This window comes from Scyliorhinus torazame, chromosome 19 (assembly GCF_047496885.1).
Source record: "Scyliorhinus torazame isolate Kashiwa2021f chromosome 19, sScyTor2.1, whole genome shotgun sequence".
Classification (NCBI taxonomy): domain Eukaryota; kingdom Metazoa; phylum Chordata; class Chondrichthyes; order Carcharhiniformes; family Scyliorhinidae; genus Scyliorhinus; species Scyliorhinus torazame.
The window spans coordinates 86,439,637-86,467,502 of NC_092725.1; the positions used below are offsets into that span (position 1 = coordinate 86,439,637).

At 45.6% G+C, this 27,866-nt stretch overlaps 1 protein-coding gene across 6 annotated transcripts in view; it reads left to right on the forward strand.

The window, feature by feature from the left end:
• LOC140396284 (tubby-related protein 3-like) overlaps positions 1–27,866 on the forward strand; it is a 175,402-nt gene that overhangs the window by 82,085 nt on the left and 65,451 nt on the right. For 4 of the 6 annotated variants that reach the window (XM_072484684.1, XM_072484687.1, XM_072484686.1 and 1 more), the window contains 5 exons: positions 1,854–1,976; positions 6,490–6,651; positions 8,864–8,979; positions 12,519–12,716; positions 13,997–14,109. In XM_072484684.1, the coding sequence (XP_072340785.1) occupies positions 1,854–1,976; positions 6,490–6,651; positions 8,864–8,979; positions 12,519–12,716; positions 13,997–14,109 (712 nt within the window). The remainder of the gene's footprint in view (positions 1–1,853; positions 1,977–6,489; positions 6,652–8,863; positions 8,980–12,518; positions 12,717–13,996; positions 14,110–27,866) is intronic. The other 2 variants (XM_072484685.1, XM_072484689.1) reach the window with 1 other exon arrangement.

A 27,866-nucleotide genomic window follows, 5' to 3' on the forward strand; every position in this document is an offset into this window, starting at 1 on the left:
CCCCGGCACTCGCCCCCTCCCCGTCCCCGGCACTCGCCCTCTCCCCCTTCCCCGGCACTCGCCCCCTCCCCCCTCCCCCTCCCCCCTCCCCGGCACTCGCCCCCTCCCCTCCTCCCCTTCCCCGGCACTCGCCCCCTCCCCCTTCCCCGGCGCTCGCCCTCTCCCCCCTCCCCGGCACTTGCGCCCTCTCCCCCCTCCCCGACATTCGTCCCCTCTCCTCGGCACTCGCACTCGCCCTCTCCCCCCTAATTTTAAGTATTTCTGATTGCTGTTCTATCTCATTATTTACCAATATTGTTGCCCATTTTGTTTTCCCAAGTTCTGTTTGCAACCCCTCAAAAAAACCTTTTCTCCAATCTTGTTATCTTGATTTTTATCATATTTCGTCATTATCGTCTGCTGTCCAGCGATTTGAAGAAAGCATCTACTCAGGGTCACCATCGGTCTTCATGTGACTGAACAGGCGGATTCTCAATCCGTATACCTTTGGGAACATGGTGCAGGATGTCCCACAAGTTAGTGAGATCCAGAGTGCAAGATTTGCATCCTTTTCTTTCCTTCTCTACTACCACTCTGCTATTGCGACTCAGAAACCTGATGGAGAAGTTGTCGCCATTCTGAATGATTTGTAGCAAGCTCCTCGCCGTCATTAAGGCCAATGTCACCACGCTTCAAAGAGAGTTTCGGAGTGTCTTTGAAAATTTTCCTTGTCCTTCCCTGTACAATACTCATTTGAGAGTTGAGAGAAAAGGAACTGGTGGGGGAAGCAATTTTTGGCCACCTGGACACTGTATCCAGTCTGTATAAGCTGATTTTTGCCTCTGAATGCTTGTGGAGCTATCTTCAAGAAGGGACAGCACAGTAGCATTGTGGTTAGCACAATTGCTTCACAGCTCCAGGGTCCCAGGTTCGATTCCGGCTTGGGTCACTGTCTGTGCGGAGTCTGCACATCCTTCCCGTGTGTGCGTGGGTTTCCTTCGGGTGCTCCGGTTTCCTCCCACTGTCCAAAGATGTGCAGGTTAGGTGGCTTAGCCATGATAAATTGCCCTTAGTGTCCAAAATTGCCCTTAGTGTTGGGTGGGGTTACTGGGTTATGGGGATCGGGTGGAGGTGCTGACCTTGGGTAAGGTGCTCTTTCCAAGAACCGGTGCAGTCTCGATGGGCCGAATGGCCTCCTTCTGCACTGTAAATTCTATTTTTTTAAAAAGTGTTTGTTTGACATTCCTCCAACAGAATCCAGATGGAGCAGCAGAGGCATTGCTGATGTAATTTATCTAGTGCTCTTAAATGACACTGATAGACAGACCAGGACATTTTGCAGTATAGAAGCATGGTGCTTTATATGCAGAAGAACATGTTTGCCATTTTCAGTTCTCAAATCTTAAACATATATTATGCTAACTATTGCCTAGCTGTTCCCCTACTTTTCCCCTCTACTTTTACTTCTTTTATCTGTTCTGATTCATTCCTTCACCAGATCCAGTAACAAATCCTCCCGTACAAGGCTTCTTACATACTGGGTTAAAGAGGAGTCCTGTACACATAGTTGGAACTTCATTCCCTTATCCCTTTTACCTCCCTTTTCTGGCCAATGTATTTTGGGATAATTGAAATCCCCAATGACTATTCTGATTTTCACTTGTTTCCCTAAATTGTTTGTATGTTTCTTCTTCACCCTCCCTTCCACTATTAGGTGGTCTGTAGACTACCCTTATTAGTGTTAACCACATGGATTCCTTTGGAGGGGTCAGTTTTTTTCTGTTGCCATTATGTTGTCTCAATGAAAAGGTAAGGAAAGGAATTTTGAGCAAGACGTCCTCAAATGTTCTCTTTGCTTTGTTAAATTATATTAGGAGATAGAAGGAAATCTGTTGAGGCACAACTTTCTGAAAAATCTTTACAGCCAGACATACTGAAAAGCTTGCAGGCAAATGGTAAATTGGACAGAGACATCGAAAGGGATAAAGCCAAGCCAGGTTAGCTTTAAGCCCATAGAGCTGGTAGTTTCTACTTACCATGAAATTTGAATTGTTCAAACTGTCTGTACACCGCTTTTGTGGTAATGTGGTGTTAAAAAATACAAACAATTTGCTTTAATATCTCAGATAGCATCTGTAAAGAGAATTGGAAGCGTTGTGTACTGATCCTTCAACATAATTAGAGGTTATCCTAGATCAGTGTTTTTCAAACTTTTTTTCCGGTGACCCACTTTTACAGAATTGCCACCGTGCTGCATAAACCACCGCCACCATGCTGCATAAACCGGCTCAATATTACTCAATTTTAACAAAGTCATGTTCACTCGTTCAAAACCTAACATGACCTCCGATATTAAATTAAATTACAACTTCCACTTCGAAAACAGGAGTCCTAACTACTGAAATAGAGATAAGGTCAGACAGAATGTCACTGGAACAAGCTTAGGTACCTGTAGCTGTGCAACTTTTTCCGCAAGGAGACAAAAACATTCCCCCAGAGACCCGAACACACATTTCTGGACACAATGATAGTGCTGGACTGGCTAGAAGAGGACAAATATGGCTACAACTACAGACGATTCATGGGGAGCATATAGCAGAGAAGGAATGGGGAGGGATGCCATTCACAGGAGGGGACATAGATCCCTCCCACATGGGCCAAACCAGGAGACCTATCTGAAACAGGATTTCCCTTCCCAGCAAAACTAATGTAATCGTAATTATAAATGATGAACGATGTAAAGAGCCCTGGCAGTATTTGTAAATACATATGTAGAGTTGTGTGTAACTCCTATCACTAAATGTTAAGAATGCTTCTTAAAAAACTTGCAAGATGCATATTAAAGTAAATAGAGTAGGGAAAAGATAGAACTGGAACCACTGTCACAGACACGGGGACACCCTGTGGTACCTGTGTGGATTTTACTGTGTTGATTATTATTGTTGTTTCTGTATTGTTCTGCATAGTTTGGATATTAAGTGCAAAATGCCAATAAAAATATTTTTCAAAAGCAAAGTAAATCAAAATAAGGAGTCTAGGCAGGGTGCGAGTGGTAACAGGAGGGTCATTCACATCACCTCCTGTGTGAGGAAATGGGAGAAGCACAGAAGGAGGGCTTTGGACTCCTATCTTCAATTAGTTCCAATGTCCGACCCTTTCTCCATAGCCCAGCTTTTTTTTTCTTTTTCTGGCATTTATCCAATTCTCTTTTAAAAGTTATTGAATTAATCTGTTTTCATACCCTTTCTAGATTATAATAACTCGCTATATAGAAAGATATTTCCACATGTCACTCCTGGATCTTTTGCCTGTCACCTTAAATCTGTGTTTTTTTGGTGACTACAACTGCAAACAGTTTCTAACTTATTTATCAAAGCAAAGTGGAATTGATGTAAAAGTTCAGCCATGATCTTACTCAATGGCAAAGAAGGCTCGAGGGACCTTCTAGTCTCCTCCTACTCCTATTTCTTACGTTCTTGCATAATTAGCCAAACATGATTTTCCTTAAATCTGTGCTGACTTTAATTTTTTTCATATTTTTCTAAGTGCCAATTAATTTTGTCCAGGATTAATGTTTCTAAAGGTTTTCATCACCTTGTCATGTCATTGCGGGTTCATCCCTAGCCCTTTTAATGAACAGAGATGCCACATTTGCTATCCACAGTCTTCTGGCATCACACCATTATCTAAGGAGGATTGGAAAATTGTGAATAGAGCCTCTGCAATTTCCACGCTTAACGTCCTCTGCAACCTTTGATGCATCCCATCTGCTTTCGGTGACTTCCACTTTAAGCACTGCCCACTTTTTAAATACTTCCTCCATTTCTTTTAACCGATTCATTTTCTCTGCTACCACTTTTGTGACATTGTGTCCGTCTTTAATGAAGACTGATACATCTACTGACTTATGCATCTGACATTTATCGTAGCCTACTTTTTGTGTCTCATTTCAATCTCCATATCTTTAATCAAATAGCGAGCTCTAGCTTTGAACGTCCTTTGTTTTCCCTCTTGTAGAATTGTGACTCATCTACAGTCTAATTATCTCCTCTGTGAAGGCCTCCCATTGCTCATTTGCTGTGAATTTACCTGCTAAATTTTGTCTCCAATCCATCAACTCTCAGAAATTAGCCTTCAACAAAGGGAGATTATCCTTAAGCCCTGAAGTATGCACATCACTGCAACCTTTCTGAAACAATGTGTCCATCTACCAGTGTATTCTTAAGAAGGGTCTTAAGAAGGTAGAAGGACTGTGCAGATTTGGTCGACTGAGATTGGAGGCTGTGAGGGGTGGGGGGGAGGTCAGTGATATCAAATAGTGGTTTGATATCCGATGTGATCATGTTTCAGGTAGGAGAAGGGAGGTTAATAAGAGGGAGTAAGGAATTGAAATTGATTTCATTAAGACCGAGAATAGGAGACCCAAAGGTCCAGGAGGAACAAGAAGTTTGAAAATGGGGGAGAGGAGAAGTCTTCTGGCTAAATGGTGGGTGTAATGGTAAGGGCAGCAAATAAGAGCTCAACTCAGAATTCATTTAAAGTTGAGGGGCCATGAAGGAATAAGCCTTTGCTGAGGACTGATCATTCGGTGTCAGGAAAGGAGAGTTCCAAAGGGATTGTTAAGACACAAATGGTGAGATTGGAAGGAGGGATGGGGTCACAAAAGAGAAGATGAAGAAATGTAACCAGGGGTATTGGTATAAGTTGTTAAAGCTTAAAAGAAAGAAAAAGGTATTTTGTTAAAACTCCACTTGAGGCAAAGGATGAAATGAAACTGCAGATAGGGCAGCACTGAAATAGGGAATCAGTACCTGTTGGAGAGAAAGTTTGAGTGCAAATGCACCTAAATTTGGACTGCAGGAAACAGCAGGAGCATTGGTGCAAATGAATGCAGTTTTCAATGGAAAAAACTAAGAAAGATTAAGAGGTCATAGGGAGGAATCCAGATGGACTAAGAGTTCTGAAGATGGGAAGAAGGTTGTCTTGTTAATAGTGGACGCAACAGAGACGGCAAAGAAGAATCACTCAACATTATGGCTAAATATCACAGACATGTTTGTAATTGTGGGTGGATTTGAAACATGATGGGTAGAATTTAAGTTTGAATTTACGTGGAGTAGTTTAGAGCTGGGCTGTTGAGGAGAGATGGGGCTGAGGTTGTGAGGTTTAGTATACACCTGGCTAAATATGTGAGAAGGATAGCAATGTAGGTGAACAAGGTCAAAGACAAATGACAATCCCAACAGAGGAATCAACTGAACTTCAAAGGTTCACATTGCTGGAAGAGATGTGGCAGTGAATTAAGTGCAGCAAAAGCAAAACACTGCAGATGTTGGAAATCTGATACCAAGACAGCAGGTCAAGCAGCACCCCACACAGGTCAATGACCTTTCATCCGAACTGAAAAGTTTAGAGGTTTATAAGCAAGTAAGCAATAAAGGTAATGTGTCAACTTGTAGGTGCTGTGGAGCTATTAGTCACAAACAAGTGGACGAGTAAGTGGAATATTTTTCTGTTGACAGTAATAGTGTTGATCAAGGAAGCATGTAATGAATACATTGTAATCTGTGATTTCTTGAATCTTGGGTATTCATGTCATTCCTTAAAATTGCAATATTTTGTCATGCTACTCATCGGAATCACTGCCGGAAACTATACATCAGTGCCTAGCTGATTGGCTGTCACTGGGTGGCTCCTGTGGAAACCTGGCATGACCCCGGTTGCATAAAGGTTGACGGAAGTTTTAATCTTTACAGTTACTGGAAGATCAAAGGCTGCAGATAAATTTGAAGCGCATGGTCAAATTATTGATGCCTTCCTTTGCCAGCATAACATGTACAAATATGGTTCCTGAGCCTGTGCAATCTTGGGACTCTGGGGAATGGCTGCCATGCAGTTCCTGTGCTGCCTAGCCTCCGTCCTTTGTTTTATTTAAAGAAAGAACAATAGCAATAATATGGGATATTTCCAGTGGGAATTGCTACAAGGGAGAGGGAGTTGACAAAACTTTGTAACAACAAGATCCACATTTATTATTAGCACAGAATTGTTACGGTGGAGAAGGTGGTCATTTGGTCCATCATATCTGCATCGGCCCTCCGGCTTAGTAATGGCTTTGTGTCATTCCCTTGCCTTTTGCCTTCATATTGTTTCTAGTCAGATCATCATCTAATGCCCTCTTGAATGCCTCGATTGAACCTGCCTCCACCTCACTTCCAGGTAGTGCATTCCAGGCCTGAATCACTCATTGTTTGAAAAGGTTTTGCTCGCATTGTGCTTGTCTCTTTTGCAAATCACTTTAAATCTGTGGGTTCTTGTTCTTGATCCTTATATGAGCAGGAACAATTTCTCCCTATCTCCTCTGTTCATCCCTCATGAGTTTGAACATATAGATTTTTAAAATTCGTTCTTGGGGTGGTGTGAATGTCATTGACTAGGTAGTTTCAATATTATTAATGGGACTAGCATTAATATGAGTTACAAAAAAAAATATTGTTTATCTGCCTGCAGGTATTGATGGACCTGGAGCTTTCATTAGCAATGAGGTACAAGAAGTTAGCACCAAAATCCAAATCCTTTCAGTTGGACAATCCGTGACAGCTTGTAATGAAGTTGAAGCATTCCTGGGATCTGCATCAAAACCAGACATCCAGGAAGTAATGGAACAAAGGGGTAGGGGATTCACCAATCCTGTTTGTCTCTGTTTCTCTTAACTGGATATAATCTAAATAATGCTATTATTAGTGGACATGCTGAATAGAGGTTGAACTGGATAACTGTTGTACCTTATTATTGATTATATATTTGAGTTTTCTACTTTTATGTTGGCTGAGTGGTCATAGACTTTCCTCCAGTCAGATGGTTTCAAGTCCCCCTAGAGGAACTTGAGCATCTAATTTAGATTGACACTTAAGGAGCGGCACGGTGGCACAGTGGCTAGCACTGCTGCCTCACAGCACCAAGGACTTGCATTAAATTCCAGCTTTGGGTCTGTGTGGAGTTTACACTTTCGCACCATGTCTGCGTGGGTTTCTTCCGGTTTCCTCCCACAGTCCAAAAATATGCAGATCAGGTGGATAAACCATGCTAAATTGCCCCTTGATATCCAAAGATGTACCGGTTTGTTGGGTCACGGGGATAGGGTGGGGGAGTGGGCCCAGGTAGGGTGCTCTTTCAGAGGGTCGGTGCAGACTGGATGTACCGAATGGCCTCCTTATGCACTGTAGAAATTCTGTTCTATAGTGTTGAGGAAGTGCTGTCTTTTGGATGAGAGCTTAACTCAAGTGAATATAAAACATTCCATTGTAATATATCCATAAACTACAGTTAGAATTGGCAAATTACTGTCTGTTCTAATGACTCATTCCCTCCATTCATAATTTTAGACAACTCTATCAAAACGCTCCTTAATCTCTTTTCTACAAAAACAGCCTGTCTTTGCAGCTATGGTTTCCTCATAGAAACAACTTCCAGCATCTTCTGTATTGTCTCATCATTATTTCTAAAGTGTGGAATCCAAAAATGCACAGGGTTCACACAAATGTAATTGTATTCAATGTAGTTATGTAATCTCGCCTACTGGCTGGAGGGCTGAATGCCTTGTGTCACCTCCTTTCAGAAAGGCCTACTGAATTAGGCACTTGGATGGACAGTAGTGGGCCTTTCCTGTGGTATAGAACTCTGAGAGCGGAAGTCCCGCCCATGAGAGTTGCCACAAATTGGAGGCTGGAAGCTATGCTCTGTGGGCAGTGCCAGAAGGAATGGTTGTTCACCCACAGCAAGACTTAGGATCAATGAGAAACCTAGGCCACAGCTGTGCGAGGGTGAGTTTGGGGTTGTGGGAAATGGGGAGGGTGGTTGGCAGCAAGGGCAGGAGGTGACTCGCAGCAGCCCTGTCCATTCCCAACACCAGGTCCCTCAAACAGGTAGTGAGTGCCTCTGAATCAGGGACACCCCTCCCCACTCCTGGGAACCTGGTTTGCTTTTCACGCTTCCCAGACTCTAACTGCCCACCACTGGTTGAATGCCACCAATGGCAGGGTACAGGGTAAGGCTCTATTATTTGCCACTTAAGGATCTCCATTGGCAGCAGAAAGCAAAGGTCAGCCATGAGCCTTCCTGCCCCGGGGTTAATTGGGGTAGCGGGGGGAGGCAGTGGGGTCCTGACTGCCACCCTCCCGCATAATTAAATGCCCCCATCCATCTCTAAACTCACCTTGGGAAATAATTTTACTAAGGTTTTATATAAGATTAACAATTTTACTTCAACTCTTAGCTTCATGGAAAGTGGTATGGAATATGTGTTCCAGTCAGCTTTTACTAATTGCTTTTACCCATATGAGGTGCTGCTTTTAATGTCTTATGAACCTGAACCATAAATTTCTCCTGTATCATATTACCCAGCCTTCCCCACTCAAAATGCAGTTTTTACTGTTTTTTTTCCTTTGGGCTTCATGACGTTGCAATCCATGTGTTTTGTATTAACTTCTCAAATTGCAATATACAGTAATGCCAATGTGGCCAGTTAGCCTCCTGGCATTCATTTAAAAAAAAAATATATATTTAGAGTACCCAATTATTTTTTTCCAATGAAGGGGCAATTTAACGTGGCCAATCCACCTAACCTGCACATCTTTGGGTTGTGGGGGTGAAACCTACTCAGACACTGGGAGAATGTTCAAACTTCACACAGACAGTGACGTGGGGCCAGGATCGAACCTGGGTCCTCAGCGCCATAGGCAGCAGTGCTCACCACTGCACCACTGTGCTGCCCCGGCATTCACTGTCTTAACTTTTTTTGATGTACAGAAATTCCAATTTTAAAACAAAGAAAATTATTTTGGAACCTTTCAATGTGGGGTAAATAGACTACTTATAAATACAGGAATCTCTGGAAGTATGAACTTTGAAGAAGCTGACGACAAGAATGACAATACTTCAAGCTCACAGAGTTATGAAAATGTAAGGCCCTTGTCTGCCACTAGCAAGCAATCAAACAAGGTAAGAGATTAATTATGCTTGAAAGGTTTGAATTTAAAGAAGTACTGTTATCCCTCCAGTGGTGGGTAAGTGGTAAAACAATTGTGATACCGCTTAAAACAGTCCCTACGATGTTAATAACACTTTCTCTCTATTGCATAGAATGTTTTATGAAATTGAACAGACACAGATCACAATTCCTAGGCCACTTGCTGAGTTGGTGTGTAATTGTCATTCGGTCCCTAATTTTCATCCCTCATTCTGCTATTTAATAAAAATATCTATTTTTTCTCCCATTCTCAGAAGTTTATGGCATCTTGTCAGCAACGTCCTTGACGATGTAGCTTAGAATTCACTGTGATCTTCATCCTGTGACATCATGCTGTTGTGCACCTTCCGGATAGGCTTTTGGCTCTGAAGTGAAATTAAAATCTCTGCACTTTATAAAAATATATACTCTGATTAGAGTTTTTCCATTTTTACAAATTCCTCAACACTAGTACAGTTCAGTATAAATGCTTCAGTGTACATGAATGCAGAAAAAGACAGAAGAACGTCAAAACAATTGATTCAGTTTAATCGGTAATCTTGATCCTCCATTTGTACCGGAAAAGACGGTAAGCGGATGAACTACAGAATGAGGGAAAGGATAAAGCCATAAAACCATGGTAAAATGGCGCACACCTTCACATGTAGTCATTGTTCATGCAACCAACAAGATACAGGATAAGACTTCCGTGCCGCATGGGCATGCACCAAAATTTACCTTCCCAGACTCCAATTATACCAGAGGCGCCAATGAAGCATTATAACTTCTTTTCCTCGGATATGGGACCTGCATGTACCTTTTTCAGGAGCCAGTCAAGGATTCTTTAACCCCAAAATTTAAAAAAGAATTATAGAAAAAATTTGCGAAGACATTGGTTCTCGGAGGATATTTCACATATAACCTCAACACACAAGTAAACCCCAAACTCGAGTACCAGAGCCTGGTATGGCAAGTGCTCGGCCCACGACCTTAAGAAACTACAGAGTGTCGGGAACACAGCCCAGTCCATCACACAAACCCGCCTCCCATCCATTGATTCTGTCTACACCTCCCCTGCCTTGGGAAAGCGGGCAGCATAATCAAAGACCCCTCCCACCCGGCTTACTCACTCTTCCAACTTCTTCCATTGGCAGGAGATACAGAAGTCTGAGAACATGCACTAACAGATTCAAAAACAGCTTATTCCCCGCTGTTACCAGACTCCTAAATGTCCCTTTTGATAATAATAATCTTTATTGTCACAAGTAGGCCTACATTAACACTGCAGTGAAGTTACCGTGAAAAGCCCCTCGTCACCACATTCAGGCACCTGAGGTAGAATTCAGAATGTCCAAATTATCTAACAGCATGTCTTTCGGGACTTGTGGGAGGAAACCAGAACACCCGGAGGAAACCCACGCAGGAACTGTGAGAACTGTGCAGACTCCTCACAGACAGTGACCTGATCTCTTCACACATCTTCTCTACCGAGTAGTAAGACACTCTTGTATGCTTCATTTGATGCCTGTGTATATGTATTTACATTGTGTATTTTATGTTTGCCCTATTATGTATTTTCTTTTCAGGTACGGATCACTATCTCAATATACGTGACAATAAACGAATCAAAATCCAACCGGTTATCATCCTCTGTACAAGACATGACTTGGTGGCGTACACTCTCGTATACAAGAACTAGTAAGCCAAGGATATTTACGCCATGCCAAGACTTTCTATACAACAGACTTCACTCCTCTCCAGTCAAATCAGAAGCACTGCTCGGGCCCCGCCGCCACCGGTAGACTTAAACCATGCTCCACAGAGGAAATCCCACCAATAAGGAGAAGAAGAATAGTCAAGACACCCATCAACCTGGTGTCTCGGGAGTGGATACGTCTCTTTTCACCCCCGACACGATAAAGGAAACCGTCTAAAACAAAATATAACAAGTCGGAATATATATCAGCGCCTACTTACCCAGATAAAGAGAGGAAATCCCAGAGAAAAAATAACACCAGGATTAGCCACTAAATGTCAAACAAGGTCTAGCAACGTACACCTTTGCAAAAAGGATACCAAAGACAGTACAGCATAGCCTCGTAAGAAACAGGACACTGCTTCCCCAAGGGAGTCCAAACCTCAATAAGGAGGACAGTCTGGAATTTTGGAGGGGAGGTGCCTTACTTTTCCATCTAATCTGACCCCCAACCGAAGAGAAGACCAACACAAGAAAGGCTAGATTTCTGAGGATTAGCTGGCCACACCTGGGTGTGCGCCAATACATATTTCCCCGTACTCCAAAAGCACCAGAGGCGCCAACTACAGAAGAAAATAAAGAACACAGTCTTCTTTAGGCTACATAGTCTGTCCGTACCTTCATAGTAGACCAGCAAAGATTCCATAATCCCTAAATTAAAACGTGCAGAAGAAAAATTCAACTAGTTCTAATGGGGAGTTCTCCTCAGCCACAATAAGGACTTAAAATGCCATACCAACCACCTCTACACCAAACCATCTACTTGCCACCCTGCTGTGGCACTACCCATCTTCACTATAAACAAAATGAAGGATAACTAAAAAAAATTGTACTCTCTCATTGCAAAAGCAAGCATTACAGCACATACACAAAACAAAACTAGGTAAATACCACACAACCCTCTTGTCACATTACCAAACTCAGCATGATTTTCACCATATGTTAACAGGATAACCGGCGACAAATGCCTCTGTGCTTATATCGTACACCCTTTGTCGTAAAAGACAATGGGTACGATTCTCTGGCCTCGTTGTGCTCTCGCTCAAGTAACGAGGCTGGTGAATATCGAGAGAGGCCAAAAATGAGATTCATGCGAGGCGCCAAACAGTTTGCGATGCAACCAACCCCCCTGCCCCCGGGATCTTGCCACGCTACGGTCATCCTCAACACTACTCACAATGGCAGCAATCCTTTCAACTCCCAATGACATCGCAGAAGCGTAGGTCCTCTCACCAGCGAAACCACCATTACAAGCTGGGCCCTACCCCGGACATCTCTGACTGCGTCAATTAACCAAGGATGTTCTTGATTTAACTCTGTTCTCCATTGCCAAAATGTAACCAGGATCTTCCAGGAACATAGCACGGATCATACACATCAGTATCAAATAATTATGGATTGTGCATCCGGGTTAAAAAAATAAGATTAAACGATGAGGAGCACCAGAGCTCGCGAAAAAGTAGCTGCTCCCATGCTTACATCATGTGACGATCTCTGCACTTTTGTGTAACTGGGCCTCGACTCCTAATGTGGGAAATAAGTACTCTGCTGTAGTGGGTCAGTACTTTTTTGGAGCAGTCTCCATGGCAAATAGAATAACAGGTCACTGAAGAGTTGGGTTAATTGCTGTGACAGGAGGGACATTTTGTGATCTACTGAAATTTCTGTTACAGTGATCCTGCTTTTGCTGGCAAAAGCTTCTGTACACAGCACAAGCATGCTACACCCCAGATTTGACAAATTGATTATATTCAGTTCTTCGCTTCTAATTTATAGGAGTCTACTGCTGCCTCGCTTCCTTCACCTGGATCTGGTTTAAGCTTGATTGAGATAGACAGTTTGGAGGAATTTGCATTGAGGCCTGCCCCTCGGGGAATAACCGTAAAATGCAGGATAACACGGGACAAGAAGGGAATGGACCGCGGTCTCTATCCAACCTATTTCATGCACCTTGAACGGGATGATGGAAAAAAGGTGAGGCAATTCTTGTCTGTAGCTGTAAACTTGGATGGAAAAAGCATAAATTATAAATTCACAAGCTCCAACAGTATGTTTACCAGTGTTTCAAATCAAATTTTTGTAGTCTCGATGGAGGAATCTGAGAACATTAAGAGAGCAATTGAATTGTCATCTTATGTTGCCTGAAAAGACAAAAGTGTTGGAGTAGGATCATACATTATTAGGAAAAATGTCAATTTAACATCAATTAACAGGAAAATTACACTTGGTGCGAACTATGAATTACGCACTGAATAGCAGGCACCACAGAAACTACTTCATGAATCTTTTAGGCCAGACATTTCCAAACCATGAATTGTAATCCCTGCTCAATAACTCTTTTACATTGCTCTCACTCTGGGGTAATACTAATTTCAAACATTAAAATGAGATCACTGTAGGGGAAAAGTTTGGAGAAGCATTGTTATTGGCAATCTTAACACCTATACGGTCCCGGTTCTAGCTGCTCCGTCCTTCCAAAGTGAATTCCAGTCTTTTCCTTCAAGAGCTTCACCGATTCTCCATACGCAACAACTTCCTCATAATTAGGGTTCTGCCTATGCAATTCCCCCCGATAGTTAACTTCTCAATTCTACTCTCTAGCTATCCAGTTTCTGCTTTTTCTATCTGTCTGCCACATGGCCTCCATATTTCAACTGTCTTCCTGTTGGTACTGCTTCCAAGTATAGGGTCACCAGATCACATGGACCAGTATGTATTATCCAAAAATTGTAATTGGTCCCTTTACATATAATGCAAACTCTTAAAAGTAGCTTTCAAACATTTTTTAAGAACAATTATATATTCCTCAAGCATAATTACAAAGTTTCCTACTGTTACTGCTTCTGGGTTAATGGTTGCCACAATTTGACATTGCAGGTGTGTGGTTTTCCTTGCATCTAAAGCTTATGTTAATACACTATCTGGGATATTACAAACCTATGTTAACATTGCAATTCAGTTTCTTCTTGAATTGATTTTTTTGAGCATGCACAAAAATTCCCCAATAATTCCAAAAGTGTAGACTTCACCTGCCACTAATGCATATTTGGAAGATAAACCTTGAATGCTGTTAGTCTGCCCATTTTGCAGCAGTGTATTCTGCATCTGGATGAACACATTGAATAACTCAAATCTTTGAAGAGAAAGCACTTTTCCTACTGGGTCGCTGTTATATCTGGAGAGTGATGGCGTGGAGGAACAAGTTGTGATGAGAGGAGAGAACTCTGAAAACGTTATTGCTTTGTTTTACACAGCTGTTTTTGTTAGCTGGAAGAAAAAGGAAAAAGAGCAAAACCTCCAATTATCTGATATCTGTTGATGCGACAGACTTGTCAAGAGAGGCTGACAGCTACGTAGGAAAATTAAGGTCTGTACCTTTTGATGGGATAGTAAATGACACATTATCATTTATAAAGTCTTGTACAATCCTGTAAAGGGTTTTGTAAGCTACAAGGTTTGGCAAATAACCTGTGCACTGACATGACTGAGTTGCATAAATGTGTTGTGTGACTGTTTCATTGATCCATCAATTGACTGGGTTTTATGGTACATCCACTGGACATTGATAACGTCAATTTATCTTAAATAGTTAGTTTATTTATATAATGTATTTTGAGGAATTGCTAAGCGGGTACCAATTCAATTCACAGCTTTCATTTTGGATCGGCCTTTTAAGGGCTTGATGATGCAGTGTCCTTTTCCCCGGAGTCTTGGCCATATTGATGGAAGAAAGTTTACTTGATATTGAGTCTAATTGAGTCTCAGTCCCCATAAATAGCAAAATAGTCACAATTAATCATCTTAACTCAGCAATGCTAATAATGGAAATAGCAATGTTTTTCAACTAGTATCTGTAAGCTGTGCTACAGGGTTTGGCTAAACTGACATTCTTGGGCTGGATTAAGAGGTTTCATGAGTGGCTTACATAATCTTGGAAAGGCTTGTCGGAGGAATATAAAGGGAGTTTTACTTTTATCAATCTGCACCTCACCTGGTATGTTACTGACATTAGAAGTGGATAGGTGTTCCAATGCATAGCACCAATATTCTTCACCGTTATTAACTAAAAATTGGAGTGGATAGGTGTTCCATTGCATAGCACCAATGTTCTTCACCGTTATTAACTAAAAATAGGAATAGCAGGTATCCTCAACACTGTATACCAAGGCGGATTTCATTCCATAAGCTGCAAGGATAAGATACAGTGTACTCATTAATCAAGAGAATATGCGTTCTCCAATAGCTCTTTGGGTTGTTAAGTGGCAGCATCTTAAAGCACCCTCAGGAATTCCAAAAATCTAGGTATTGTTGTGATAGATCCTGTTGAGCAGGTTGTTGATTTTGGCAGTGCAAAGTCTTCCTTACAGAATCACAGAATTGTTATATAAAGAGGAAGAAGCTATTCAGCCGATCATGTCTGCATTGCTTTCCAAATGAGCAATTCACCGAGTTGTTAACCCAAATGCAGGATATAAATGTCCACATGGCCAGCAATGATCCATTCAATATTTTGATAGTTAGCTTATACAAGCAATTAGCATTGAGGGCGGAAAATTCTGTTGAATGGCTCTGATCTTACTCTGGATTCCTCCAGATATTAGTTGTTGTTGTTCTTTAGAGGTGGAACAAGTCTCGATGAAACCTGAAACACGTGTTCGGAAAACAAAGGTAATTTTAAAAGATTTACGTTTGTACTGGTAAAATTAGAAATAAGGTAATAGTTTTAGGTGGATATAATTTAATGTTTCTGTGCCTGGAAGCTACCTGTAGTTAGATTCATGTTGGACAAAGGTGTTTATGTGTGAGGCTTGGTTTTGATTCTAACTGGGATTCCCATGTGATAGAGAGCTACGGCGTGAAAAATCAATAGGCCAGCAGAGGTATGCAGGTGTTGCTTAGCAACTAGAGGTCCTTGCAAGGAAAAACACAAAGCTTTCCTTTGTTCTTAGTTTTTTTTAACTGAAAGCCTAAGCAATTGCAGATGGGCAGCCAGGGAGGAAATATCTCCCAACTCTGCTCGAGGCAAAAGAAGCTGTACAATGGAGTAACATGCAAGAAAGCAAGCTCTAGAGAAATAAAGGATGTTTGGTCATAGAAACCTGGAAATAGAACAGGATGCTGTTCATGGGCACCACAGACTAAGCTGAGAAGGAATCGGCTGGTGAGAAGATAGGTTTCTAAAGTAATCCTAAAATGTAGAATGTCTTGCTACAATCTGCAAAACAAATTATAAAGTAATTGGGAAAACGGCATTAACTGGATATCAGAGTTTGTAACAGTAGAGATTACTCGAATTAAAGGAATCCTGAACAGTTGCTGGAAAATTCTGAATTGGGTTCACTGATAAAAGTGGAATGGAAGTTCTGGTCACATGAGTCTTTTGGAAAACGTGGACTGGATGTCGGCATGCAAACTGCTAAATATGTGGAGATGCCGGCGTTGGACTGGGGTGAGCACAGTACGAAGTCTTACAACACCAGGTTAAAGTCCAACAGGTTTGTTTCGATGTCACTAGCTTTCGGAGCGCTGCTCCTTCCTCGGGTGAATGAAGAGGTCTGTTCCAGGAACACATATATAGACAAATTCAAAGATGCCAAACAATGCTAGGAATGTGAGCATTAGCAGGTGATTAAATCTTTACAGATCCAGAGATGGGGTAACCCCAGGTTAAAGAGGTGTGAATTGTCTCAAGCCAGGACAGTTGGTAGGATTTCGCAGGCCAGATGGTGGGGGATGAATGTAATGTGACATGAATCCCAGGTCCCGGTTGAGGCCGCACTCATGTGTGCGGAACTTGGCTATAAGTTTCTGCTCGGCGATTCTGCGTTGTCGCGGGTCCTGAAGGCCGCCTTGGAGAACGCTTACCCGGAGATCAGAGGCTGAATGCCCTTGACTGCTGAAGTGTTCCCCGACTGGAAGGGAACATTCCTGCCTGGTGATTGTTGCGCGATGTCCGTTCATTCGTTGTCGCAGCGTCTGCATGGTCTCGCCAATGTACCACGCTTCGGGACATCCTTTCCTGCAGCGTATGAGGTAGACAACGTTGGCCGAGTCGCACGAGTATGTACCGCGTACCTGGTGGGTGGTGTTCTCACGTGTAATAGTGGTATCCATGTCGATGATCTGGCACGTCTTGCAGAGATTGCCATGACAGGGTTGTGTGGTGTCGTGGTCACTGTTCTGAAGACTGGGTAGTTTGCTGCAAACAATGGTTCGTTTGAGGTTGCGCGGTTGTTTGAAGGCAAGTAGTGGGGGTGTGGGGATGACCTTGGCAAGATGTTCATCGTCATCAATGACGTGTTGAAGGCTGTGAAGAAGATGACGTAGTTTCTCCGCTCCAGGGAAGTACTGGACGACGAAGGGTATTCTGTCGGTTGTGTCCCATGTTTGTCTTCTGAGGAGGTCGGTCCGGTTTTTCGCTGTGGCGCGTTGGAACTGTCGATCGATGAGTCGAGTGCCATATCCCGTTCGTACGGGGGCATCTTTCAACGTCTGTAGATGTCTGTTACGCTCCTCCTCGTCTGAGCAGATCCTGTGTATACGGAGCGCTTGTCCATAGGGGATGGCTTCTTTAATGTGTTTAGGGTGGAAGCTGGAGAAGTGGAGCATCATGCGGTTATCCGTGGGTTTGCGGTAAAGCGAAGTGCTGAGGGGACCGTCCTTGATGGAGACGAGTGTGTCCAAGAATGCAACTGATTTTGGAGAGTAGTCCATGGTGAGTCTGATGGTTGGATGGAACTTATTAATGTCATCGTGTAGTCGTTTCAGTGATTCTTCACCATGGGTCCAAAGGAAAAAAATGTCATCGATGTATCTGGTGTATAACATCGGTTGAAGGTCCTGTGCGGTGAGTAGGTCCTGTTCAAACTTGTGCATGAAGATGTTGGCCTATTGGGGTGCGAATTTGGTCCCCATGGCTGTTCCGTGCGTCTGGATGAAGAACTTGTTGTCGAAGGTGAAGACGTTGTGATCCAGAATGAAGCGGATGAGTTGCAGAATTGCGTCTGGAGATTGGCAGTTGTCGGTGTTGAGTACTGAGGCTGTTGCAGCGATGCCGTCGTCATGGGGGATGCTGGTGTAGAGTGCCGAGACGTCCATTGTGACGAGGAATGTTCCTGGTTCAACTGGTCCATGGGTGCTGAGTTTCTGTAGGAAGTCCGTCGTGTCGCGACAGAAGCTGGGTGTACCTTGTACGATGGGTTTCAAGATGCCCTCGATGTAGCCAGAGAGGTTCTCACACAGGGTCCCATTGCCTGAAACGATAGGGCGGCCTGGTGTGTTGGCCTTATGTATTTTTGGGAGGCAGTAGAGATCTCCAATGCGGGGAGTACGTGGGATGAGAGCACGTAGGGTGCTCTGAAGATCTGGATCCAAGGTCTTGATCAGTCTGTTAAGTTGGCGAATGTGTTCCTTGGTCGGATCTGCGGGTAACTGTCTGTAGTGTTCTTGGTTGTTCAGTTGTCGGTATACTTCTTTGCAGTAGTCCGTTCTGTTCAGTACGACAGTGGCCCCCCCTTTGTCTGCTGGTTTGATGACGATGCTGTGGTTGGTCTTGAGAGCGCGGATGGCATTGCGTTGTGCTTGGGTGACGTTCGGGGTTGTCTTGTGAATGCGACTGATGAATCTGGCATTGACGCGACTCCTGACGGCTTGAGCATACATGTCGAGTCTAAGGCAGCGACCTTCCGGAGGGGTCCAATTCGACTCTTTCCTCTTCAGTTGCTGCACCGCAGATCTCTCGGTCTGCTGTTCCGGTTCATTGGTAGTCTGCTTGGGTTCGCTGTTGGCCTCTTGGGGTCTGTGGAAGAATTCCCGGAGCCTCATTCGCCTGATGAATTCCTCCGTGTCTGCCGCGAGGCTGATGGGGTCCATTTTGGTGGTGGTGCAGAAATTAAGCCCTCTGCTGAGGACTTCAATTTCGTCTGGTTGAAGGGTGTAGTCTGACAAGTTGACAATAGATTTCCCTGTTTTGTTTTCTACTGTGACACCGGGGGTGGCTTGGTTGCTGCCGGTGGTGATGCCAAGTTTTCTCAAGCTTTCTGTTCTTGGTATGCATATAGGTGGCATAGTATTGTTGTCTCATCTGTTTGGCGGTGTTCCGCAGCTGGTCTGCTGCATCCTGAGCGCAAGTTGAGAATATGGCCTCTATCTTGGTTTCCAGGTTGCGTCGTCTGCTGTAGAGCTGGCGGACGAGGTGGTTGAGGAGTGTCAGAGAGGTGCGATGGCAGAGTCTCTCAGCGAAGTCTGTGTTGTAGGTCGACTTGAGTGGGTTTGTGATCTGTAGCCCTTTCGGGATCTTGTCTGCTTTCTTGCACCTTTGTAGAAACTTAATGTCAGTGTCTATATGCGCGATCTTCCTGGAGGTCCTCTTGGATCCGTGCGACTCGGCCAACGTTGTCTACCTCATACGCTGCAGGAAAGGATGTCCCGAAGCGTGGTACATTGGCGAGACCATGCAGACGCTGCGACAACGAATGAACGGACATCGCGCAACAATCACCAGGCAGGAATGTTCCCTTCCAGTCGGGGAGCACTTCAGCAGTCAAGGGCATTCAGCCTCTGATCTCTGGGTAAGCGTTCTCCAAGGCGGCCTTCAGGACCCGCAACAACGCAGAATCGCCGAGCAGAAACTTATAGCCAAGTTCCGCACACATGAGTGCGGCCTCAACCGGGACCTGGGATTCATGTCACATTACATTCATCCCCCACCATCTGGCCTGCGAAATCCTACCAACTGTCCTGGCTTGAGACAATTCACACCTCTTTAACCTGGGGTTACCCCATCTCTGGATCTGTAAAGATTTAATCACCTGCTAATGCTCGCATTCCTAGCATTGTTTGGCATCTTTGAATTTGTCTATATATATGTTTCTGGAACATACCTCTTCATTCACCTGAGGAAGGAGCAGCGCTCCGAAAGCTAGTGACATCGAAACAAACCTGTTGGACTTTAACCTGGTGTTGTAAGACTTCATAAACTGCTAATAGAAAGCATGATTATGAGAGAAGACTTTAAAGTGTGTTTTGGGAGCGAAGTTTGGAAACTTTCATATAACAATCATCTGGGAGGATTCTGAGGCGACCTTGACTTGGGTTCGGAGCGGAGTGTCTATTTGGCCACAGCCAATCAGGGTGCCTTAAAAAAATACTTTGTGGGGCGGCGCGGTGGCGCAGTGGTTGGCACTAGTTTAATGTACTTTGTGTGTTGATGGGACCATTGTAGCTTTAAATGTACTTGGGCATTAGTGTTAATCATATCACCTGTGTGTATTTGTTAAGTTAAGAGGATAGTAAAGGAGTATTATATTCCCATTTTTCCATGTTTAATAAATATTTTTTACGTTGTTAAAACTAATTAGCAAAATTGAAAAGGTAATTGAGGAATACGTAGGTTTCAACTGTACGGATGAGGTGTCAAATTTAGTTGTCTGGGAGGTTCTCAAGGCGGTGGTGAGGGGTGAGGTGATTTTGTTTTAGGCCAGGGTGGACAAAGAGGAGAGGTTGGAGCGGCAGAGGGTAATAGATGAGATGTTGGAGGTAGATGGGAGTTATTCTAAAGATGGGGACCCAGTGAAGCTGGAAAAGAGGAAGGAACTACAGGAGAGCTTTGACCGACTATCTACCAGGAAGGCAGTGCGCCAACTGAGACGAGCAAGGGGTGCAGTTTACGAACATTGAGATAAGGCGTATGTTGGCAGGTCAGCTCCGGAGGGCGACGGCGGTAAGGGAAATTGTTCAGGTGAGGGATAGGGCAGGGAAGTTGGTGGTGGCTCCGCATCTGATTAACAAGGTTTTTGAGGAATTTTATGAGAGGTTGTGCAGGTCAGAGCCACCTGGGGGAGACCGTGAGATGCAAGAATTTCCAGGTGGGTTGAAGTACCCGAGGTTAGGGGAGGAGGACAGGGCTCCATTAGAAGGAGCGATAGTGGAGCAGAAGATAAAGGATTCGATTAGGCGGATGCAGTCGAGGATGGTGGCAGGGCCGGATGGGTTTCCGGTGGAATATTATAAATACTTCAAGGATAAGGTGGCACCCCTGATGGTGGGGATATTTGAAGAGGCAATAGGGAAGGGGGTGTTGCCACAAACTTTGGGGCAGGCATCGATTTCCCTGTTGCTAAAAAAAGATAAGGATCCTATGGAGTGTGGGTCATATAGGCCCATATCACTTCTGAATGTGGACGCAAAAGTATTGGCGAAGGTACTGGCGGGTAGGCTGGAGGAGTGCCTCCCGAAGGTGATAGGTGAAGATCAGACTGGGTTCGTGAGAGGGAGGCAGCTCTTTTCAAATATTAAAAGGGTATTGAACGTGGTTATGGCACCAGCAGAGGGGAAGGAAACAGAGGTGGTTGTGGCATTGGACGCTGAGAAGGCGTTTGACCAGGTAGAATGGGAGTCCTTGATGGCAGTTCTGGAGCGGTTTGGGATTGGACCAAGATTTGTGAACTGGGTAAAGCTTAAGGAGCCGAGGGCGAGAGTCCGCACAAACAATATCAGCTTGAGATACTTTTCTCTCCACCGTGGGACTAGGCAGGGATGTCCTATGTCCCCCCTACAGCTTGCACTCGCGATTGAGCCATTGGCCATCGCATTAAGAAGTTCGGGGGTATGGAAAGGAATAGTGCGGGAGGGGATAGTGCATAGGGTGTCCTTGTATGCTGATATACGTGTCGGAACAGAGTGTGTCGTTAGGGGGAATATTGGCGCTGCTTCGAGCGTTTGGGTCTTTCTCGGGGTACAGACTAAATCTAGACGAGTGAGTATTTTGTGGTGTTTCGGCCAGGGGTTGGGGGGGGGCTGCCATTCCGTAGGGCAGGGACTAACTTTAGGTATCTGGGGGTGCAGGTTGCCCGGGAGTTGGGGGGGGCTCTGCAGGTACAACATTTCTAGTTTGGTGGGGAGAGTGAAAGCTGATCTGGCAAGGTGGGATGGTCTCCCTCTGTCACTGGCGGGTTGGGTACAGGCAGTTAAAATGAACGTGTTGCTGTGATTTCTGTTTATTTTTCAATACCTGCCGATTTTCCTGCCAAAGGCTATTTTCAGAGAGATTGAGGGAAGGATTACCTCATTCATATGGGGAGGGAAGGGGCCAGAGTTAGAAAGGTGCTGCTACAGAGGGGAAGGCAGGCAGGGGGGTTGGGTCTTCCGAACCTGATGTATTACTACTGGGCGGTGAATGTGGAGAAGGTGCGGAGCTGGGTCCAGAGGGGTTCATTCCCAGCGGGTCAGAATGGAGGAGAGTTTGTGCAGGGGCTCGAGATTGAAAGCACTAGCAACAGCGCCGCTCCCGATAGCCCCGGGGAAATACTCAGGGAGTCCGGTAATAGTAGCTTCATTGAGAATTTGGAGGCAGTTTCGCCAACACTTCGTTTGGGGGCAGGGTCAAGGGAAATGCCGATTCGGGGGAACCACAGATTTGAGTCAGGGAGGTGGGTAGAAATTTTTGGAAATGGGAGGAGAAGGGGATTAAGACGCTAAAAGATTTGTTTCTTAGGGGTTGGTTTGCAGGATTGAAGGAGCTGGAAGCGAAGTATGGGTGGAGCAGGGGTAAATGTTTAGATACATGCAGGTTCGAGATTTTGCCAGAACGAGATACAGAGCTTCCCAGTGGAGACGGCCTCCATATTGCTGGAGGAGGTGCTAACGACAGGGGGACTGGAGAAGGGGGTAGTGTCAGCGGTTTACGGAGCTATTTTGGAAGTGGAGAAGGCACCACTGGAAGGGATCAAAGCAAAGTGGGAGGAAGAGTTGGGAGAGGATATGGAGGAGGGGTTCTGGTGTGAGGTGCTCCGGAGAGTGAACGCCTCCACCTCGTGCGCGAGGTTGGGGCTGATATAGCTGAAGGTGGTATACAGAGCACACCTCACGAGGGCAAGGATGAGCCGATTCTTTGAAGGAGTAGAAGATGTGTGTGAGCCTTGGAGGGGGGTGGGGGGGGACGACGACTAATCACGTTCATATGTTTTGGTCCTGTCCAAAGCTAGAGGATTACTGGAAGGAGGTTTTTAGGGTAATGTCTAAAGTGGTGCACGTGAAACCGGACCCGGGCCCCCGGGATGTCATATTCGGGGTGTCAGACCAGCCAGGGTTGGAAACGGGTGCTGAGGCAGATGTTGTAACCTTCGCCTCGTTGATCGCCCGAAAGCGGATCCTGATGGGATGGAGAGCAACCTCCCCACCCTGTGCCCTGGCGTGGCGGGGGACCTGTTGGAATTCTCGACTCTTGAGAGTCAAGAACTCACACCGCCCCCCTCCCCCAACCCTCGCACCCACCCCCCCACCCCCAACTAATGTTGGATGTTTTCCAGTTCTTGCAAGTGCATAATGAATAATGCCCATGAATTGTAGAACCCCTCCATCCTTCCCCTAAGTTAAAACTTCACCTTCTAAGAGTTAAGAATTCCAGCAGGTCCCCCCGCCATGCCAGGGCACAGGGTGGAGAGGTTGCTCTCCATCCCAACAGGATCCGCCTTCGGGTGATCAACGAGGAGAAGGCTACAACATCTCCCTCCGCACCCGTTTCCAACCCTGGCTGGTCCGACACCCTGAATATGGCCTCCCGGGAGCCTGGGTCCAGTTTCACGTGCACCATTTTAGAGATTACCCGAAAAACCTCCTTCCAGTAATCCTCCAGCTTTGGACAGGAGAAAAACATATGAACCTGGATTATGGGGCCTCCCCGCAACGTTCACACACATCTTCTACCCCCTCAAAGAGCCAGCTCATCCTTGCCCTTGTGAGGTGTGCTCCATATACCACATTCAGCTGTATCAGTCCCAACCTCACGCATGAGGTGGAGGCGTTCACTCTCTGGAGCATCTCACACCAGAACCCCTCCTCCATACCCTCTGCCAACTCTTCCTCCCACTTTGCCTTGATCCCTTCCAGCGGTGCATTCTCCTCTTCCAAAATAGCCCCGTAAACCTGTTGCTCTGTTTCTCTGGTTATAAATATGGTGGGCAATATGGTCGCCTTCCTTAATCCTAATTATGTTTGCTTTAGAGTCGCCAGGTATCTCTCGATACCGCCACAAGGTTCAAACCCGCACACAGTAAGATCTACACATGCGCAAAGTACTACAAACTAAACTATCTCGAACGCTGACGCCTATACTTCGCTTCGGGTGCCCACTCAGTCAGAGGAACAATGGCCGTTGTTCGTATCTGAGGCTGTTGGGTTCGAAGAGGTACAGGAGAACAGCTAAGGTCGTCCGTCTGGTAGCGAGCGTTGATCCTTTGACTTACTTGCTTCTGGTGCAGCTGGTGGACGGGTCTCTCTGCTTTGAGAGCCAAATCCAAGAGAGCGATTCTCTCGTGGGGGTTCCTTCTTATACCCAGAGCGGCTGCACGTGCTTTTGGGCGGGCCTTAAACTTCGCCCCAATTAATTGGGCCGTATCTTGATCACTGGTATTGATCTTGACCAATAAAGGGGTGGGTGCCCTGATGGCTGTGCGTGTCCTAGGTGGCCGTTGGCCTGGCTTTGTTTACGCTTTCGGTTTGGGGAACTGGCGCCGGGATGTCTGGAGCTGTAGCGGTTGCTTGAGTGTCTTTCCTTTGTTCCTGGAGATGGGCCATCAATATGTTAATTGATCTACAGCTTCCCCCCGGGAAATGCCTTTAGATATATGCAGTGAGGGCTTTTGTGAGGCGACAGGTGAGGGAATTCCCGTTGCTCCCGGCACAAGAAGTTCAAGATAGGGTGATCTCGGGTGTATGGGTCGGGGAGGGCAAGGTGTCGGAAATACACCAGGAGTTGAAAGAAAATCATAGAATTTATAGTGCAGAAGGAGGCCATTCGGCCCATCGAATCTGCACCGGCTCTTGGAAAGAGCACCCTACCCAAGTTCAACACCTCCACCCTATCCCCATAACCCAGTAACCCTACCCAACACTAAGGGCAATTTTGGACACTAAGGGCAATTTATCATGGCCAATCCACCTAACCTGCACATCTTTGGACTGTGGGAGGAAACCGGAGCACCCGGAGGAAACCCACGCACACACGGGGAGGATGTGCAGACTCCGCACAGACAGCGGAGGGGGAAGCGCTGGTAGAAGAGTTGAAGGGTAAATGGGAGGAGGAGCTGGGGGAGGAGATCGAGGAAGGTCTGTGGGCTGATGCCCTAGGTAGGGTTAATTCCTCCTCCTCGTGTGCAAGGCTCAGCCTGATACAATTTAAGGTGGTCCACAGAGCGCACTTGACGGGGGCGGGGTTGAGTAGGTTCTTTGGGGTAGAGGACAGATGTGGAAGGTGCTCAGGGAGCCCGGCGAACCATGTCCATATGTTTTGGTCATGCCCGGCACTGGAGGGGTTCTGGAGAGGAGTGGCGGGAGCAATATCTCAGGTGGTGAAAGTCCGGGTCAAGCCAAGCTGGGGGCTAGCAATATTTGGAGTAGTGGACGAACCGGGAGTGCAGGAGGCGAAAGAGGCTGGCATTCTGGCCTTTGCGTCCCTAGTAGCCCGGCGAAGGATCTTGCTAATGTGAAAGGAGGCGAAGCCCCCCAGCCTGGAGGCCTGGATAAATGATATGGCTGGGTTCATAAAGTTGGAGAGGATTAAGTTCGCCTTGAGAGGGTCTGCGCAGGGGTTCTACAGGCGGTGGCAACCGTTCCTAGACTATCTCGCGGAGCGTTAGAGGAAGGTCGGTCAGCAGCAGCAGCAACCTTGGGGGGTGTGTGGAGGGGATGTCCTGGGAGGGGGGGTGGAGGGGATGTCCTGGGAGGGGGGGGTGGAGGGGATGTCCTGGGGGGGGGGGGGGTGGAGGGGATGTCCTGGGAGGGGGGGTGAGGGGGGGGGGGGAGAAAGGGTGGACTGCCTGGGAGGGTGGATGAGCAAGAGATAACATGAAGGGTTGGGGAAACTGGCACGTACGGGTGAGGGCCAGTGTACAAAGCTGTGTAAATATATCATTTTGCCATGTATATATCTTGCTCTGCACGATTTCCCGTTTTTTTTTGTTACGGGGGGGGGTTATTGTTTATAAGGGAGAAAAATTGTGTTAAAAAACTTTAATAAATATTTTTTTTTAAATTAAATTGATCTACAGTTTCAATCCAGTCTGGGAGCTGCCTTCCCAATACACATACAGGCTCTGTGCCTGCTTGCTTTCCTAACATTGTCCATAGTTCCCTACATTCATTGTGAGTATCCATTTTGTATTCTGGAAGTGGCAATCCCAGATGGCTACAAACCCTCCTTGTGATCCTCAACGCGAAGCGTGAAGGATCAAATTACTGCATCTTCTTCGTTCTGCTCCTAAGTCGGGCACCCATAAGCAAGGACAGACACTACACTACTCTGTCCTATGGATTGAAACTTTTACCTAATTTCCTTTATGTACATACATCATTATAAACTTCTATGGGGCGCTATGACATTCAGGCATGCATTACAAAATAAAACAACTGGAACCTCTAAACTATCCTTAATTAATCAAAAGAATTTACAACATTTTAAATTCTTTTAAACTGTACAGTAACAGCAACACCGGTCTCTCTGGCTTGGCAGTCAAGCACAGAGTTGTACATTTCCTTTATTAGAACGAACAAACACTGACAAAAAACGGATGTACTTTAATTCACCTAAAGGGGGAAAATAGGGGATCTGAATGTGTATACCGGAGTGCGGGAGGCTTTCCTCCGCCATTTCCTGAGTCTTAGTGTCTGAACGACACTGCAGAGTATCGCAATTACTAGTAGTGCTTCCACAACATAGGACAGGGAATACCAGATTCTGAACTTGTCACACCAGGTTGGTGTATCGGTTACTATCTCGGGGTACGGTGTATGGATGGGGTGGGAAACATTCACGGCCTGTGTGGTGGGGGGTAACATCCGCGCGCAACTGGGGGGTCCCGCTAAGATCCAACTGTAAAGCATGATGGTTGTCATCATCTTTTCTTCTTTCGTCTTCTTGAGGCTTCTGTGGTTCCAGAGTGCTATGGACACAAGCATAATTTCTGTTATTATCTTGTTTAAGATCTCGTATGTCCGTCTGTCTGTCCTTTTAATGCCAATGACCCATTATGATTGGTCACCATCTGTGACTCGCTCATTTTTGTTTTTTAAACCAAATATTTGGGAAAAGATATCCGAGAAGAAAAATACTGACACAGTGTGAGCCTGTGCGATCGATGCGGTGAACGTACCATCCCAGTGTCTGAGGATGTAAATAGCATATGGAAAGCAACCTAAGGGTCGCCATGAAACAAACTAAAGAGTTTTGAACTAAGAGTTCCAAATGGGGTGCGTATGGGCCGCGGCGGGGCAAGAATGGATGGAATCCCCGGGTAGGACGGTGACCAGTGCCATATGTGCTCTACCCGAGTCTGGCTGACCAGATGGGGGTCCTCAGGCAGGGCGGGGACCAGTGCCGTTTCTCCACTCCCTGAGTGACCAGCAAGAACGGTAAGGATTTGTGGTCGTCATGGGGGTTGCATTTGTTGCTGACTTCTACCTTCAAAGCAGAAGAGCAGTTACGATCGCTTGTCTGTGGACAAACTCGTTCTATTAACTGCCAGTGGGCGTTAAAAGAGTGGTGGCGTGGGTCCATGAAAACCTTGGGTTACCAAACAACATGTAACATTCACAATAACACACAAACATAACAAAAATCGTGCAGGTTCCATCAGAAAGGACACCGTAAATCTCCATCGGTTCCTTTTTTGCCATCATCAGGCCACCTCATTGCTCTAAAGCGAACAGAGTCGCAAAGGGGCTCATTTGGTGGGAGTCAGACTCTATGTCATCATCTTCTCCCAGTTGCCATACTCTTGACTGGAGTAGTCGTGCTGAAGCTGCTTGGGGCGAATTGGGGTCCATCTTATCGTTCCGGATGAGCCTGAACGAATTGCCTCGGTGCCAGTGTTTTGTATCGAGGTTGGAGCTGCTAGGGGGTAATCCATAATCGTCCGGCGGTGGGTCTGGATCAGGGGCTTTACTATATGTTATTTCAAAGGGGTCGCTGGGATCATGTTCGGAGTCACTGGGAGTGGCGCCTGGTGCAGGGGTGTAATCGTAGCGTGGTGTGCTGGGGCTGTCGCTGTCGGTTGGAGGAAGGGAGAGGCAGAGTCGACCTTCTGGGGGTAGAGTCGTGGTCGTGTCTGAGGATGGGCTGGACAAGTT